Raw genomic sequence first — 20,404 nt, forward strand, 5'->3', positions numbered from 1 at the left:
TGCACTATATGGCTATTACTGTTATATTATTTAAAATTCAAAATTTCACTTTTATTTATAACTACTACTAAATTGCTATAAACTATTTGTTAAATACTATGTATTATTAAACACATATTGCTAAACATAATTAAACATATAAAATTATTAAATATATATTAAACATTTTATATTTCTGTTGATGATATAATAATTTGTGCCTTTTTTTTAGGTTGCCAGACAACTGGATTCCAGAAGCTGAACTTGCTAGGAATCTGCACCATACCATTCCAGTCTCACATCTACCTCGTGAAGCATTGCTTCATTGGGATCCAACATACTCGGCCCAGCTTTCTCAATCTTCGGGAAAGCGGAAAAGAAAGTGACGTTCGGAGACCATGCCCATCCATTCGCTCAAGTGCCACACAGACTTCTGTGGATCAAGTCAGCAATGCACTTCTTTCACCCATTATTTTAATTTAATCCACCACACTGTGTGTATACTATGTAGTAGTATTAGTACACAGTTATTTATTTTCCAGCAACCACTGTCACTATCATATACAAGATAAAGAAAAGGTGTTCAAGTTCAAATCATTCCGTTGTGTTAACTTTTATTTTTCAATATTCAAGAAGAACGCTGTTTAATAGTGGAAGGCATTGATGATCATACTGAAAATCATGAAGAATAAATGATGTTGAGAGTAGGAAAGAGATCACATATGTGTATATTTACACACAAATATGAAAGTGCACATTTGTGAAGGTTCCGAGTGGACAGATACCATGTGGCTTGCTCAGTGCCTTCTTGCATCAAATTACAATTTCACGTGAGTGGTCTATTCTGAAGGTGCCCAGTGACAGCAGAAATAGTTGGTGTTCTTTGCTGTTAAAAATAAAGAAAATGCATTCACAGCTACAAACGTTATGTAGTGTTTTCATGAAGGGCATTTGCTTCATGCTCCTCTAAACTGAGCAGGATCTTAGTTTTGGGAACTACAAATCAAATCCAGATCTGTGTTTGAAGATCTGATGCTTGAGAAGTTCAGATTGTGTGCATGTGTGTGGGTGAGTGTGTGCATCTGTGTGTGTGTGTGTATGAGTGGGTTTTATCTGATGAATTAATGCAAACATAAGTTGGTTTTAATGCTTAAGTTTAGATGATTATTTGTGATTTTTTGCTTAAAAGTGAAAAACATCTTTAGTGTCTTTTGATAACCTTGGAATAAAAATAAAGCTTTCAGGAGGAGAAGTCTATATGAAGCTTTTGCTGTATGATCACTTCAAGACTTGTAGCAAGGAAACCTTATTTTTACCGTTGATCTTCAGTAATGTATATGACCAAAGGTTTTTATTTCTGAATTTTTATGCTCGATAAAAACCTATCCTAGCTGTACTTTTAGAATTTGGTATTAATTGAAGCTATTAAAAGCCATTTTTTGATAAATTGAATGGCCCAGCAAAAACACTGTATATGATAACTTCACCATGAGGTTGTTGTATGTAATGCCTTAAACTTTAAAATATTTAATTAAATCCATTAATTCAATAAAATAATCTTTTAGCTTGGAGAATTAAAGTAGATTATGAAAGACCTGCTTGGTTATAAAATTTTAACATGGAACAGGTTTTGTTGTAATAGGTAGAATTGTAATAATATCCAACGACAGAATAATTATAGTTATTGTATTCTGTGACATCACTACTATATTCACTTTTCACTGCTGATGTGGACAGTGATGAGTCATTTAGAATTAGTAGATCAAAGTATATGCTATGATATTTGCCTTCCGAGTAACACAAAATCAGTCTTTCTTTTTAAACTAGATCAGTTGCAATTTAAAACAAAAAAGTCTAATGTAAAGATTGTAGCTGGTAGTATCTCCTTATGTACAAATAGTTTGTTACCATAGAAACAGGAAAAGTATGTGCCTTGCCAAAAATTTTCCCATCTTCCTTCTCAGCAGTAAAAGTGTGGCTTATCTACCAACTGAAAAGGATGAAGACAAAGATTATTTTCTTTCTTCAGGTTTCTTCTTATATAGAGAATTCTTAGATTTCTTTTTATAAAAGGAATATAACAGAAGAAAGAAGAAGCTAAACTCTTAAATTAAGAGGACCTTAAAAGCATATTTAAGTTTTTTTTTTTTTTTCTTTTTTTTTTTTTAAAAGCTTTTAAGTGGACAGCTCTGTGAAGACATATATATATATATATATATATATATATATATATATATATGTTTGTGTGTGTACTGCAATTTTCATTCATGCAGTAAATTCAAAGCATACCCAGAGAAAAGAGAAGAATGCAACAGAACCTTGAGAGAATTTATATCTATTACTGCAATGTGGTTAGAAGTAACACATGCTACAAATGTGTTTAACAGGTCAACACTAAAAAAAAATATTTATATATATGATCACACTTAGAATTAATTATGTAAACTGATTTATGGATTTCAAATATCTATCAATTTATGCATTTAACTTATTTATACTGATTAGTTTTCAAGAGGCTAATTTTATATTTATTGGTAATGATATGTGACCTTAGATACACAGTAGAAGAATAAAATTAACATAATACCAAGAAATATCAGGGAATAAAAGGTGTATACTACCTTGAAAGTGTTTCCTGTTACATTCCCCTACCTCCCTGTTGTGTTTTTTTTTTTTTTTTTTTTCCTTCTTCTTTCCCACCAGTTACAAAGAAATAATATAATATTTTAATAATAAAATGAAAGATGCCAACAGCACAATATGAAAGAATTTATATAATTCAAAAGGTTTACTTTAGAAATTGGGGACGGAAGGGTGCAGAATATTTTAGCAGCTATTATAAATAATACAAGACTTTATTTTTGTTATTATTCTTTAAGCTTATCAACTACTATCTATTATAAGTGTTTTCTTATGTCACCTGTTAAAATTTCAGCATTTAGTTCTCTAATTCATTTTGTGAAATATGCCACTGAGTATAGCATTTAATTAGCCACTCAAGCATCTAAAATGGTATTGTTTATATTGGATAACATCACTCCCCTTCTATAAAAAAAAAATAAATCCAATAAACTTAAAATACAGTGAAACTTCTTGCAGTGTGGAACAGTATAGTTACCTTCTAAATTTTTGAGCACCATCTAGCAGAAATAAATCCATGCTACAGGAAACAACCAGAACTACAGGAAAAATAAATATCATATTGTGGTAATATAGTTCAGAGAAAATCTAATATGTATTATTGTGGGGGGGGGGGGGGGGAGAGCAGACTTCAGGCAGCACTGCAGAGGAGAGCAATATATCTCAGCTTAAATTGTATATTCTTAAGATTTTGACAATCACAAGCAGATCATGTTTGACTAAATGTGATTTGCCTAAAGGGAACCAAAGAACTTCATTACATACTTTTTAGGCGCCTCCGTAGCCAGGTGGGAAGGAGCAGCAGTGCATAGCACACGCTTCTTGATTAGACCGGGGTTCGAGCCCATCACCACCAAATATGGAGGATGCGGAAAGGTCAGGGAATGACCACCGCATATCCCGGAGCAATATGGCCTTAGTTGCTAATGCTCCTAAAAAAAAACCAAACAACAACAACATACTTTTTAAACAAATACAGGGTAAATTACAACAGGCATTAAACGTTTATAGTAAGCTAAAGATACAGAAATTAAAAAGAATTATGCTACAGATAGTATTAGTTACCTCATTGATAGCGAGACATATTTATATATCCTGCTATCAACTGTTTATATATAAGTAATGTGATAAAATAAAATCCAGAATTATATAATGAATTTAACTTGACTCTGAAAATTCTGATTTTAAGATGATTTGCATAGCTAGTGTGAAACTATTAAGTTGTATGTCCAAGGATTCACTGTCAGACAGTAAGAAAAAAAAAAAAAAATGATGTACATTATGTCTAATTTTAAGTTCTTGTTCCACCACCAAGTTTACCTAGGCTTTAACTCAACCTTTCAGCAAAAAAACTTTTGTCTGGCTTTGCTATTAATATTTTCAAAATTTCCAATGAAAATCAACAGAAGGGACCCACAATGCAACATTAGTTTTAAGGAATGAGGTCAGAGTGGAGATACATCATAGCTGTATATTGGTACAGCTATTGTCTAGATTATTGTTTACAGCAAACAGATTAATATGTAGTACATATATTAATACTGTATGGCTCTGTGATAATTACACATGAAATTGTTATATTTAAGATTAAATTAGAATACAGTACTGTAAAATTCTTAAAAACTTAGTAACTTTGATAGAAAAATTGATATTTGTCACTACATTGCAAACAGGCTGATTAACATCTTTATTGCGTTAATGTTTCAAGAATTAGAATGCAAATTTCTATTACCAGAGTTTCAGGGTTATATCTTATTCATCCAGAGTGACAGAATATGGATACCAAAAATCAACATTATTAGAATTAAAATCATCATATTCAATGAATTATGAATCTAATTTATATTCATAATTTAATATGTTTCTATGAATATCATAGCCAGCATATTCTGATTAATTTACGAATTAACAGATATTCAGTGATAATGGCAAGTTTTCTGAATCTTGTTAATGTCATTGAATATCTGTTAATTCATAAATTAACCAGGAGGTAACCAGTTCCTCCAAGGTTAAGTGAAGAGAACTCACAGAAGTTTAGAACAACATGTCAAGAGGACCAAGAGAGAATTCCAGAGCAAACATTTTTAAGAAAGATTGCATAATAAATTATTAGAACATCTGGAGGTGACGTATGCCAGTGAGTAAAAGATAAATCAGAGTACCTATGGAAGAAATCTTACTCTGTTGAGGAATTTACAGTACATATCTTGAAATGGTAATGCAGAAAAAGTTCTCATCAGTTTGTTTACAACATGACGAGGATGAATGTCAGTTTTTTCACAAAAATACTGTACTCATAAATTCACCTAACTTTGCTCTCCTCTCTTAACATTGTTATTATTTGACATTACTTAACATTTATATAATAACATATTTTTATACTGATAGTCCTCATCTTGCATTGATAAATTGTTGGAAATTAAAGCATAATGTGAAAAATATTGCCTACTCAATTCTATAAACTTGGAATATGTTCCGGGTAGATTAGAGGTAAATAAAGAATGCATGCATGTGCACATGCATAGAGTAAAATCTACTTTGTCTGGCCCCTGTGAGACTACTTGCATGGCTAGATAATAAAAGAACTATTCTGAATATATGGCAGTTATGCCTGTGGTTCAATAACATGGATAACAGTTGAGCAAAGTAACTACCAAAAAAATTTATAATTTTTATCCAGTTATTTAAAAGCTATGTGAAAGATCATCAAAATATTGAATGCTGCTTTTTTGATTAATGGTCAGAAATTGAATGTCCTTCAGAATATCGTGTCCTAACCAGTCACACAAAATATTGTCTAAGTTTGCTAAATAATGGTTACAGTATGTTATTATTATTATTATTAAAATCAGTTTATTTCCTAAGGAACCTTGGGTCACCCTGGGATGGCTTTGTGCCAGAAGGGTGTGAATATTTGCAAACTAAGGTGTGAGAGTACATGCGTGCTTGACCCGAGAAATTTTCATGATTAAATATACAATTGCAAGGAGACAAAACAAAGTCTTTGTCAAATATAAATAGGCATAAAAAAAAAAAAAAAAACAGTCAGTTATGTCCAGGAGCAGATCAGTATCATATCATTATCTGGTAGCAGTTCTTGAGGATTTCCTTCCTGTAGAGCTTGTCTTCACAGAACCTATCAGGGTGTATCCTAAATTTATTGAAGATCTGAAGACAGTTGGCTGGAAACATGTTTCTCAGAGAATCAATGCTTGACAGCGTAAGACGCAGAGGGAGACAGGAGTCGAGGTGCTCCCCTCTTGCCTTCTTCAGACCAGAGATTAATGTCGATACCGATGGAGCATCAGTCACCCGTTATAAGCCATGCAAGCATGAGGACATTTTTTGTCTTGATGATATGTCTCCAAGGAGTGGTGTCAGATTTGTTTGTAGGATCAATCTGGAGATAGTTAGGGTGAGGGGGGGGTGGCCTACCACCCTGTTCATCCATCTAAGCAACCAGTACTCTAAACTGAGATACTTGCAAAGGTATGAGGCAGGGGCAGATGATCACATTTCTGATGTTTAGAGAGGGATCGGCGTAATACACCTCAGGATGTGTCGAACAAGCAGTGCTGGCTGATGCACACCAGTGAACTCCTGATGCACTGTCCAAAGAGCCGCATACATCTTCTGCCTCATCCTGACAAAGTGAGGCTGAAAGGTGAGCCCAACATCCCAGGTGAGGCCAAAGTTAGTATGGGAGGTTACTTTTTGCACTGACTCCCCACTAACAAAGATTTGAATATCATTTTTGACTCTCTTCTTGGTTATCGGCAGTTGTGCTGATTTGGAAGGGCTCAGATGCAGCCGAATTGTAGCAAGATAATTTTCCAAGCTCAATATCTGCAATTCATCTACTAACATGAATGCTACTACTACTTTCAAAACAATATGAAAATAAGATGTGCAGAGAGAATGACTCCTTAATGTGTTGAAGGAAGAAAAAAATTAAGCCAAAAATTTAAAAATAAATAAAAATTTCTAGTAGAGTGAGGTAAATTTGGATTTTATTGTTCCTGCCATCTGCATTGTTAACCATAGCCACAATGCAGACCTTCTGTATGGATTGTTGGTTATGTTTGAATTGAAGCAGCATGGTATCTGAAAATCAGATAACAAGTATGCTCTCATTGTTAGTATGAACCAGAGCTGTAATGCTTAATATTGTGGTAAACTTCTCTTATCATTTTACAAATATTGTTAATATATTCTGTACCTGATACAGAATATATTAAGTAAGTGAAACCTGCAGACTGAAAAAATGTACCGAAAAATTTTAATAAGTAAAATTTTTCAGTGTATCTGCCCAGAGTGATTATTTTGAGCAGTCATTCTACCACAAATTTACTTCTCTTTTAAAATTAATTAAAAAATATGTTTGTTATTTAAAAAAATAAGTTATTCATGATTATTTCCATTATAATAAAGAATGGAATTACAAAGTGCACAGTTTGTGTACTTTAAAAACACTGAATGATACACAAAATGTACTAAATTCTGCATGTTTAAATTTTTCAACTTGCTAATGGAGAGATCTAAAAAAAAAACACTGGTTATGAAAATTGTATGTGAATATTGAAATAGAAGTTAGTTATATGAAAGAGGATGATAAAAGGAAGCTTATATAAACAATAATTTGCTATATATATTTTTAAAAATTAATAAATAATACACACTTACATTAAATAATAAGAACATGCATTTAATACAAATTCCGATAATCAAATCAGAATCCCCATGTATTGTACTAACTTAAAAGGAATTTATAAAATGAGCAAAAATAATGATAAAGATTAGATGTAATGAAATTACTGAAAGTCTTAGCAAACAAGAAAGATATTAAAAATGAAAAATTAAAAATATTAAACTGGATTATGGATCTGGGATACTACAGAAATCGTAGAAAAAAACTGGCAACCATAATGAAATATAGACAAAAATTTTATTATCAGTGTATTAGGTAGGGGAGCTGAACTGTCAGGTGTAATTGCCATGGAAGAATTGAGAGCACCTGTATTCCAAAAAACAAATTACCTGAAATAAAATGCAATTAACATGAGCATAATTAATGTAAGTACCTAAAGCCATGGGTCCTAGGACTTTAACTACGATGAAGAGTTAAAGTCCTAGGACCCATGGCTTTAGGTACTTACATTAATTATGCTCATGTTAATTGCATTTTATTTCAGGTAATTTGTTTTTTGGAATACAGGTGCTCTCAATTCTTCCATGGCAATTACACCTGACAGTTCAGCTCCCCTACCTAATACACTGATAATAACATTTTTGTCTATATATATATTGACAAATGTTTGGTTTTATTTAACAACAACAACAACAATAAAAATATGGGCCAAAACTATTTAACAGCTAGTATTATTTATCATGAATTCTGCTATTTGAAAATCAAATGTAGGTGTGGTAATCAATTTGTTGAAGAAGGCACTCTGAATTATGCAGTTATAAGCTGGTCTATCATCATGGAAAAAATTTTTATGCAGAAATTCAAGTAGTACCTTAACAATAAAGGTATGATTTAATTCAGACATTTTGTGAGAACACGACTTTGCTTCATAAGTTAACAGATCATCATATAACAATTACCAATTAAACAAAAACAATTTATGTCAGAATGTTTTACTGTAAACCAGTGATGTAAATATATATAAGTATGGATAAAAATATATGCCCGCCGTGATCTCTGTGGTCTCATTGACCTCCACATGACCGTCTCAGAGTTAATTTGCTGACTTTTTTATATTTTAATAATTGGCAGGATGCCAAAATTCTATTGCATACACACACCAAAATCAAACTTCAAGCCACTGTTGAGCACTCTCTTCCATTCATTCAAATTAAGTGTTTGTCATTATATCAAGATAAGACTGTCTTTTCTTGCTTATTTTCACTGATAAAAGTTATCCTAACAATGGAAATTAAAATACAATATAGAACATGAATATATTTTTATCCAAGTGATTATAAAGAATATCACAGTATACACTGCATAAAAGTAATATTTTAATTACATTGATGTTTCAAAGACATGCCTTCAGAGTCAACATAATTGAAATTTTATTTCTTGTTCTTTGGAATATATTTTTCTAAACTAGTTATTACTTGCTTATATTTTAATTTAGGAACCATATTAGACTGGTTTTAATTATTATATTTTAAAAAATGATGTACATATAATGAAATCATATCAAGGTTTTAAATAAATAAACAAAATATATTTCTCACAAGTCTCAGTAAGCATGGAAAAAGTACTAACAGATCAGTTTAGTACTGTTCAAGGTGTAATTTTTTTAGAAAATAATTTTTCTCCTCCAGACTTAAAAAAAAATAAATAAATAAAATAAAATAAAATATGCACTATACTATTTTGTTTATTTTCTGAATTTCTTTTCAAAAACGTTCGCGTCTCATTTCTTACAGCTTTATTATAATACACACGTCAGTAGTTAGTTTCACCGCTGTCTTAGGATTTTTGGTTGTTTTGTTATGCAGCACAGGATAGTATGCCATACTTTAAGAGACAAATTTCACTCTATATCCATAGGGGTATGAGTGTTTAATGGTCATTCAACAACATAAACTCTTTTTTCTTCTCATTCATATGAGAAGGGTTTTTTTTTTTTTTTGGAATGATGCTGTATAAGCTTGCTTTCTTGCATCATGTGCCTCTACTAATGCTAATTCTAATATTGTTAAGTGCCTACAGCTATAAAAATATTTTCTGTTCTTATGTTTTAATTAATTTATGATCAATAAAATTTAACATACAAAATTTTTCAACTGGAACATTATCATTTGTTTTATAATGTTCCTATTAGTGGAGGAGACTCTTACCAAGAAAAGTTTCAGTTCTGCAAATTGCTTCATCTCAAAACTAGATACCTCATTGAAGTGTTTAAAGGCTTTGAATGGGTTGAATAAGCTAAATGCTTATGGCATCCTTGGTGGAAGTGGGTACTTTGAATGAATTCGAGAAAGAACTAGGCAGATTATTAAAGGGAATGGACAGGTGATAAGGGAGGGAAGTGTGTGTGTGTTTTTGGCTGATGCCATCTAAGTTTGCTTTCTTGGCATCATTTGCCACTGCTAACATTAATAAGTTTATTACAGCTTTATAGTAGCAAGGTTTCAAAAAGTTTTAGTTATGTAGCCATTAATCATAACTGCAGGTGTTGAATTGCATTAGGCAGCGTACTTTTAAATTATATATTTTTTAAACAATCTTTGTAGTGGTGGAGATAATTTAATGAGAAATATTTGTTGCTATATCATAAGCTTCTAAAATTAGTATGTAGAAATCATCTTACATGATTTCTTATGAAAGCTTTTAAAAATATCAGTGATATACTATTCTGAATTTGTTATTTTTACCAACTAATAATTTGTTTAGTTCCTCCCTATATTTATTCAAACTACCCACTTTCAGAGCACCAAATGGAAGTTTGTTCCAACAATCAACTACCCTCTGTTAAAAGCAAATTTCCACACATCTCTTCTGCAATTTGAATTGCAGAAGAGATGTGTGGAAATTTCCTTCCTCAATTTGAATTTATACTCTCTGTGTGTCTAGTTTGAGCAGGAGTAAGAATACCATCATCGTTTAGTGCACTCAAACCTTATACCCTAATCAGATTACCTCACAAGTATCTAGTTCCAGATGCTGCAATTTTCAGAACTCAAGTCTTTCTTCATAACCTTTTTATTCCCTGTATTGATCAAGAAAAAGAAAAAAGAATAAATAATATTCGCAAATAACTGCATCAGGCTTCTAATTTGAGAAACAAATTGGCTCACTGATAATACTAAAAATAAATCAATAGTTAGTCTGGTATGATTCTTAAACAGCATGTGGGGACATTGGTAAGTGAATCTTATGGGGCGGCAGAATTTTTAGTTTTGTCTCTGATTGAGGGCTACATTAACAGCTCTCAGGGGAAAGTGGGCTGCACTAGCATCTCTTCAGGACTGCAGTAGTACGACATTGCTGAAAGACAGTGTATTTTAATGTATATTAATTTTTATAAAATTAGGGCATGCACTTTAAATTCCACTGTATTTCATTATTTCCACACAGACATACCATTATGAACTGTAAAAATTGAACTTCACAGTAGGGTTGTTTGAGGATCACATTCAGCCATAAGTTTAAGACCCCGCTACACACACACACACACACACTGAATTGTAATAGATAGTAAATGAAAAGTAATAAAGAAAATATGAAAACTGTACAATTTTTTGGATCTTATGTTAGCATACTCTATAATAGTGAATCCACATTCTAAGAAGTTTCACTGTATTTTATATACACATCTATAAATAGATGACATGGTGGTTTACACTTTAAAGTTATGATTAGAATGGTAAAATTATTTCATAATTATTATATTCTTATAATATTGAGATATCGAAAATTAGTTAATTTAAATTATAAAAAATTTTTCCTCGTTTTCACAAATAAGAACAGAAGAGAAACAATGATATCTGTTAATATGACACTCCATTTTTTAAAATGGTTTTTATATATAATTTTAAAGTGTTTTTTATAATATGAAATATTCAATGATTATTACTTTTTCATTTTACTTTTTGCATGTTAGCGAAGAAGACTTCTGCTATAGTACAAATTTATTGAAACTTTTAAATGATGAATGTTTCATTATTTATGATTTAATATATTTTTATCCTTTAAGACTAGCTGGGGACCTTGCACCATGAAGTTGCTTGGTTGATTAATATTGCTTCTTTGACATAGATATATTCTTAAACTTTTTTTCATATTCTAAGAAAACATAGATATGTATGTTAGTACTTTGATTCTTAAAATTCATTGGTTGACCACAGACATTGTCAGCTGTGACAAGATCCAATAAATTATTACATCATATTACCATAACGAAACTATGTCAACTTGAATTAATTATATGCGGAATAAATTTTATTTATGAAGATCATGGGTTTTGAAACTGCACATGAGAGATAGTAGATTTCCTAGTACTAGAATCTTAACTTAAAAATCGAAGTGGTAGTTGTTGAAGTGAATTTTATACTTTAGTGCAAATTACCATCATTGATTTTAGCTTTGGAAGGCTGCAGGTGGACTTTTGGAAGGTGGACAAATATAAAATTCAGTGCTTACACTGCACTGAATAGAATGACTGGTGTCTATTCTGCCCTGTATAGATGAAGGTATACTTCAAAATTGAATTATAATGTGATGAGTAGTTTTTGCTTTTTCTATTTTTCCTTCTTCTGATTGTCTTCTGTTATTAATGAGCAAATATGTGTTGACAAGCCATTTCTTTCATAACCACATTTCAAGATTCCATAGTTATTAACCTACATTTCAAGATTTCGTAGTTATTAAGAAAATTAATACAAAAAATATTACAATTTAATGTAGGGATCAAAATCAGTACATATTTTATAGGAATATCTTGAATTGCAAGAGAAAGATCAATGCACAGGTTAACATTTATTCTCTAAGAGGCATACCAAAAAAAAAAAAAAAAAAAATCCTAGACAGTACAAATGATATACATAATACACCATTCAATTTTTTAGATAAAAGGGCAAGATACAGTTAAAAAATTAGTATTAGCAAATGATGCAAGAAATCAAGTTTATACAGCATCAACTGAAAAAATAAAGCACTACCCATATTATCTCTTTGTCTTTAATAATTTTTCTAATTCTTTCTTAAATTTATGTATACTTCCACAATATACATAATACCAGATTGTAGTTTGTTCCAACAATAATTTCCTTTCTATCTTAAAGCAAATTTGTGATACATCTACACTGCATCCAGTTTTATGTCCCCTTATTTATCATCCAAGAAAGAGTAGGATTGCTATCAGCATTTCATTTACTTAATACACACTTGTTAGTAGACGCAATGATTTGATTTTCAGCACATCACCAATCTCCTTGCAGGTGCATATTCAGTAATTTACAGACTGAGGTTTACAGAACTAAAGTCTTTAATGGTAACAGTAACCTTTTGTACCCCTGACCAATCTTGTTGCACCTTTACACCATTCCAACAGATCCACATCTTTCTTAAGATGCGCCATTAAAAACCAAATCAAATCAAATCAAAATCTTTCTTAAAATGAGGCTTCCAGACTAGTATGCAGAACAGAGGATGCAACCTAAAGAATGTCTTATAGAATTAGATAATCACTTCCTTGTACCTGCTAGAAAAATTCCTGCATTTCATTTACAGAAGCCCATGTGCTGTCCTAGCAGCCTGTCTGCACTGCATAAAGAACTTTGTGTCAGACTACCATTACCCGTAGGTCTTTTCTTTCTTTCTTTTTTTTTTTTTTTCCACTAATGGGAGTCTGGTAGCACTCAGTTGGTATGTTAGGCTGGGATTACTGCTACCTTATAATTACCAGTGTTAAACCTCATTTGCCACTTCTCAGCCAATCTGTCAAATTTTTCTTGATCTTGTGTGGCGATACCTTGTTTCCTGTTATTAGCAACCAACTCTTGCCAATCTTTGTATCTTCAGCAAACTTACACATTAAACTTGATATGCATTCATCAGTATCATTAACAATTATTGAAAACAAATAACAGTAGTCCAAGAAGAACAGTGTCGTTGATAACCACTCTTTGTCTTCTCCTACCCACACTGCTCCAATTTGTATGGTAGTCTTTCTTGTAGGAGCAGTATCAAAAGCTTTACTGATATCTAAGTATATGATGTAAAATTTATTTTTCACATTTAGTTGACCAGTCTGATTAGCTACTAGGACATTAGTACCTTTAGTACTAATCAGAACTAAACTGGTCAGACAAGATTGATCTCCCCTTAATGAATTCATGCTATTTGCTTTATACCTGTACATTCCTCTATAGATGGTCTCCTGCATTACATCTTTAGCCAGTAACTGTTATTTTCCCTGGAATAGAATTCAAGCTTGCAGGTCCATAATTACTCACTTCACCATTTAATTACCTTTTGTGAATAGGACAGACATTTGCACCTCATGCAAAATGGCACACTTTATAATTTTATTCTTTATTCTGATACCAAGTTGGATGATAAGAACAAATGATATCTTTAATGAGAGCAATCTCATGTACACTTTGCATTCAGATATGGAGCCTATAGTATGTTTGTTCTATCTGTGTTTTTTTTTTTTTTTTTATACTTCTCCAATTAAGAAATAATTAGAGTAGTGTAGATTGAAAGTGAATATCATATGGAGGAATATCAAAATTCACACTGACAATTTTAGCTAATTTTAAGATTTTCCATTTTTGTTAATAAGATGCGCAGTGGGCCAACTGGAGATTTAATAAGGGTGAAAAATTTTTAAATTGCAATATTGCTTGTCAACATTAATAGTGGCAAGTGATGTAAGAAAGAGCTTATACAGTATGAGCCAAAAAAAAAAGACCTAATTCCTATTCTAGACAAAATTAATTGTTTATTTTTTTGCAATAGAAACAGACAAATCCACTTGTATAGTATATGTGTGGCCTAAATATCCACTTGGTGAAAATAAACTATACAATTTTCTATAAAATAAACTGTACTATACAATTCCTCCAGTATGATATTCACTTTTGATCTACATTATTGATTATTTCTTATTTCTACATTATTGATTATTTCTGCAAATGTCTACATTTGCAGAAGATACAAAGATTGGGAGGGTGGTTAATGACGGTAATCAGGGTAAGCTGCTGCAATAAAATTTAAAAAAATGAGGCAGATGGGCTTGGAAATGACAGTCGAAGTTTAACATTGACAAAAGCAAAGTACCACATGTAAGTAGCAGTAATCCCAGATTAATGTACTAACTGTGTGGTACGACACTCAGGGTAGTGGAAAATGAAAATGAACTGTGGGTGGATGGGGGGGGGGTTAAAATTATGCAGTTAGGTTGGAGTTCTCTGAGAAATGTAGACTGGCTGCCAGGACAGCTCATGGAGTTTTGTCAATGATATATAGAAACTTTGCTAGCAAGTTTCTTGAATCATAAGTAGGTGATTATCCCATTGTACAAGGCAATGATGACTGATCTTGAGTACTGGATACAGGTCTGGAGACCTCATTTTAAGAAAGATTCTGCTGTAATGGGTGCAGAGGAGGGCAACAAGGTTGGTGAAAGGAACAAAAAGATGATGTTATTCTTGCTCAGACAACAAATTGGGGAAGGCTGGTTCAGGACAGATGTGTGGAGGTTTTTCTTCAGTCATTCAGTTGTAGATTGTTGGGACAAACTTACATCTGTTGTTTTGCAAGTGGGTAGTTTGAATAAATTTCAGGAAGAACGAGACAAATCATTGGATGTTTGGCCATGAGATGTTTTCTTTCTTTTGGCTGATGTTTTATAAGCTTGGTTTCTTGAATCATATGCTGCTACTAATAGCAATAACTACTAATAAGAACATAAATGGGCAAATCCACTTACATTGTATATGTGGCTAAATTTCCAGTTATTGAAAATAAACTATTTTCAAAATAATTTTTAAAAATATATGTATTTTTAATTTTTTTTATCATATATATTTATTCTTTGAAGTAGAAGACTTTCTTTTGTAACTGTTTTAAAAATATTCACATTAAAATATCCACATTAAAGCATCCACATATTATCATGTTAAAATTATGATAAAAGGATTTTTTTTAAATACTTCAGTTATATAGTCTTTTTAACATCACTTTAAAATATTTTATTGGTAAAGACTATAATGTAAAATTGAATTTGCCAGTGAATGAAGAAGGTACTCTCATCTTCATCTGGGATGCTTATTTTTTAGCAATCTGTGACTGGTGCATATACAGAAATTAATGTACTCATGCAGATACCTGTGCTACCATATAAACTGGAGGATATAATTTTTTTCAACAATTGATAATGTAGAAACACCAGTCATTCTCTCCATTCTAAATTAATAACTCACCTCCCTTTGTGTTATTTCAAATATCACAGCTGAGTGCTATATTGTAATAGTAAAAGATTTATTACTTCACATTTTCTGGTGTCCTTCAATTTTTCAACATTCAGAAAGCATTGGCACACTATTCTGTGTGCTTAAAACTACATAAAGATAATCACCATGATAATATGTATCTTAGTGTTTTGGATGAAATTTCTAGTGTTTTATTTCCTTCTAGTTGTGTCCTTAATTGTGACTTTCACACTTCAGAGTAATGGTTACAGGTCCTGTGCACAAGACATTAAAATGTCTCCCAATGCTGGTTTATTTATCTATTTTTTTATTAGTTTATTGATATTTTTTGTAGGGTCTGACACATTCTAATAAGTTGTTCTTGATGAAATTTTCAACTTAAAAGGAATGAAGAATTCAACATATGCAACAGAATTATAAATAAAAGTAAATGAATAAAATCTCAACTTTTATATCTAAAAGGAATTTTTTTTTTTCTTGCCCATATATATATATATATATAGTGATATATTGAAAGTGTAAAGGAGAAGATTGTTACTATCAAATCTACGGTGTAAGTTAGAAATCAAGAATTAAAAGAAATTTCTAACGTATTAACTTCTCATGCAGATTCGATAGTAACAACCTTCTCCTTTACACTTTCAATATATCACTATTTATACATTATCGGTATAGGATTCATTTGCCTAAGCAGTGTATCTGGTCCATAATATATTTCTTTTTCAATCCTTTCCATTATTTATTTATTTACTTACAGTTATTATATATATATATATATATATACACACACACACACACACACACACACACACACACACTCCATAATAATATTTTTCCATCTGTTATGTTGGTGATTGGCCCTTCAATACCAGAATTTAATAATATAAATATTCAAGTGGTATGATAATTTTGATAGATTGTTTAATGAAATGGTTTTAGTTAATTAGAACTTTTTATTATGATCTGTCCTATTATATAGAATAAAAACATTTTTTTTAATAAAGCTGTTTTATCTTTTGAGCACAGCTCTAAATTAAGTTTCTAATAATTTTAAAATTAATTTAATTTTATTATTTTTATAATTCTATACCGCCCCTAAGTGTCTACAGGTTTTTCAGCTTCTTCATAACTGTTTTTGGTCGCTCATATAACTAGTGCTATAGTTATCTGTATACACTTTTTGAGGAAACCTATGGGCTTAATCTAATAATACGACTATTGTGTTATTTTTTTATTTTATTACCATTAGAAACAATATTATAATATATAATAATAAAGAAAATTAAATTACATGTACAAAACATTGAAAGATGTTTTGTACATTGAAAGATGTTTTGTACATGTAATTTAATGCACACTTTTAATGCACAGTATGGTGAAAGTTTGTAAAATGCCTTATACTACAAGAACTATATTCCTCTCCTCGTACAAATTCATAGTAGCTGCTAGGGTACCAAAGCATATCTGGTAATATTAGCTGGTCCTCGAATCTCTTTGATACGACTGTTATGTCTGAGAATCACAAGAATTGATCTGAATTTGCTACTCAGCTTCACATTTGCAAAAAACTTTAAATCATCTACAGTGCAGAAAAATGTGTCTTTACTTTGCCCTGAATCTTGAGTCTTCATTTGTTGATATCTTCTGTAAGCATCCAGTTTGAGCTGGCTACATGGAGTTTTAAGGAATGTGTATTTAGAAGCTATAGTTTTATTAAAAGCATCTATGAAACTATTTATTTCATGAAGTGCTATTCTTCCTTTTATATATTTTGGGGTCTTCTCTAATTCCAAATTAGAGAGTTTTTCAATCTTCCAGTATGTTGTTTTCTTTCTTTCTTTCTGGTGTCTCAGTTTTCTGCAATTCTTTTTCAGATGTTTGGTCTGATTGCCATTGTGATTTTTCACACATTTTTGGTGGTTTTTGTGGGGGTAAAGAGGATGGCAAATTACCTTCAACAAACTGGATTCTTAGATTTATTTCTTCTACTTTTTCTTTCAAATTTTTTGTCCTTTCTATATTGCTCTTGGTTTTATTAATTTCAATTTTCATCTGTTGTAAAAGGGCTTTTATATCTTGCAAAATTTCATTTGTAGTAAAAAGAACTTTGCACGCTGATGTATCCATGTTCTGAAGATCAATGGCAGTTCTAAGAATGGATACTTTTGTGCTGATATATTTGGCTATATCATCTATTCCAGGAACAGACATCACGAATTTTAAATTAACACAAAACGCGGTATACAGACAGTTGTATGTGAATAAACAAACACACTGAATACTTTCAAAAGTCAGCGAATAAAAATAAATAAAAATCATATTTGCATCCTCATATTACCCCAGGACCAATTTACAGGGAATGTTGGTTAATGGGTTAACAGTATACATTCACTAGTAATGGTATTTCACATGTGATAAGAATAAAGATTCTAAAATAACTATCTTATAGTATTATGTGACTTGGTAGGGACTCCATGTTTAAATGAAAAGTGAGCAACATCAGTATGTTAATATGACCATACATATAGGACTGTGTTTTTTAATGTCACAGTGTTAAGGATATTTCTTGTTAAAAATAGCTCTTTTAATCCTTGTCTTAATGTTGAAAAGGAGATTTAGTAGAATAGCCACAAATGTTTGTAATTTAGATATCAACTTTATGTAAATTGCCTGCCTTGTTTATTAGTATCACATTACTTTGTCATAGCAGAGATGAAGATAGTTAGGAAAAACTAGTTTTGGTGTATTATAACAGTATTCAGTACATGTTTTTTGACTGTGTTTCAGTAAAATAAAAATAAGAACAAAAATGGATTTTTATTATCACATCAGACTACAATTTAGAAGTGTATAAAATGAAATAGAAGAAATCTGCAGTTCAGTCAACTCATTAAAAGTAAATGCTGATTTGAAGCATATTTTTAGTTGTGTAACTGAATGTGCATATTTCCACTTGTGGATTGAAATGCATGTGAAGTAGTAGTCATGATTAGTAAATCTAGTTTTGAAGTTATATTATGTCACAGAATAAAAACTTAGTTAATTACTTCATTGTGCTTTATTTTAGATTTCATGTGGGCTAATAACTGTACAGATAGTTGAAAATTTCATTGTTGTCATTCATAGTGGACAACCATGGATAAAATATGTGTAAGTGGTGTATTATTTATGCATACTTGGCATTTAGTTTTAATATTTTATTTTAAAAAATTTCTCCTTTGGGGATGTTTAAATATTTTTTGACTAGTAGTAGACTTGACTAATATATTAAGAAATAAAATGTTTATATGTATTTTAATTCTAATATCAACATGCGGTTAACTTCACAATTTCTCGTTCCTAAACAATGCTGTTTGACAAAGTTGTGTTACAGGTTCGGAGTAATCATACAGCTCAGCTTTCTCTGATACCTTGAATGATTACATACTGGATGGAACTAAAAGTATAATTAAAATAAATACTTAAATGTTAAAACTTCACACTGCAAATATAAGAAGTTGGAACCTAACTAGAATCTATTAAAATATAATAAATGTATCTCCAGCCTTTGAATGATTCATTCATTCTCTGTCAACAGAACTAAGTGCATTGACTGAACTCAGAATAAATAAAGATACATTTAAATTCAAACATCAGTTCATGCAATGCAGTACTGGCAGCCTTTTAATTATACAAAATACTGAGCCATATGATTGACTTCATGTAATACTTCAGGGATAATTTGCCCCCCCCCCCTTTTTTTTTTTGCTTGTGCTTACACCACAGACTACTAAGTAACTATTTGATAAAACTCTTTGTAACCTTCATAATCCCAATAGGGTTCAACAGTGCATATCTTCTGAGTGCAAAGCCTTTAATTATCTATATAATTGTTTTCTAAGGTTTTTCACAGGCATACTTCTACTTTTCACTATGCAAAAAACTTTAGAATACTAAATATTCAAATGTAAAACAAAAGATGCATTCAGCCTAAGCTGTGTACTTGTTGTATTATGGCTTTAGTTTGCTATTGCAATAAAATTAAAACAAAAAAAAAAAAAAAATTAAACTTCAAGCCTATTCTGTCTTAATGGAAACTGGCTAGATTTAATGAATTACAGCCACTTATTTATTGTAGTAAACAATTATTTATTAAACATTTATTGCAGTAAAGACTGTGCATTGAATAACTTCCTCTACTTAAGTGCCTGAAGATAGGCTAATCTAAAGGTTTCTGGGATCCGAAATAGAATTTTCTGTAAGATGTCACTCTTATGTATTAATATAAGATGCTTAATATAATATATGATATAAGTATTAATATAATAAGATGCTTGAATAGAGGAGTAATTATTTCTTTCAGACACTGCCAGTTAATAGTAATTAGTACAATGAAATACACAGCTTTACAAAATTGTGTTTTTGTGCTGCTCTTAACTTTGTCACACTAGTAGTATTATCAAATGCTTGTAGGGATACTAGTCATATGAAAAAAAGTAGGATTAGTTTCCCAGTGTACTTTCATTTTTCCTCTAGCTTAGCTGTTCTTATTTCTTCAGATGTTTCTAGATGCATAAGTAATGATAAGATCCTTCCATCATAACATTTGGGTATCAGAAGAATATTATCAGTTGCAAGCAAAGTTTTGGGTTTGGTTGAGTAAATAGTTTCAAGTTATTTCAGTGGATAAGTTAAAAAAATTAATATTAAGTAACACTGTTTCATATTTTAATGGGCTCAGAGTTCTAAAAGTGCTTCATCTTTAACAGATTATTAAAAGATGAATATTATTTTCAATCTGAAAACATGTAGAAATTACCTTAAACTATAAATCTAAAAAAATTTTAGG

At 30.9% G+C, this 20,404-nt stretch overlaps 1 protein-coding gene across 1 annotated transcript in view; it reads left to right on the forward strand.

The window, feature by feature from the left end:
* Positions 1-365, forward strand: part of LOC150082414 (zinc finger protein AEBP2-like) — a 58,433-nt gene extending 58,068 nt beyond the window's left edge. Inside the window, exon 3 of the mRNA XM_090380515.1 lies at positions 212-365. Within this exon, the coding sequence (XP_090236641.1) occupies positions 212-365 (154 nt within the window). The remainder of the gene's footprint in view (positions 1-211) is intronic.
* Positions 366-20,404: the final 20,039 nt, after the last annotated feature.

This window comes from Mastigoproctus giganteus, chromosome 8, assembly GCF_048544385.1.
Source record: "Mastigoproctus giganteus isolate SK-2022 chromosome 8, ASM4854438v1, whole genome shotgun sequence".
Classification (NCBI taxonomy): Eukaryota; Metazoa; Arthropoda; class Arachnida; order Uropygi; family Thelyphonidae; genus Mastigoproctus; species Mastigoproctus giganteus.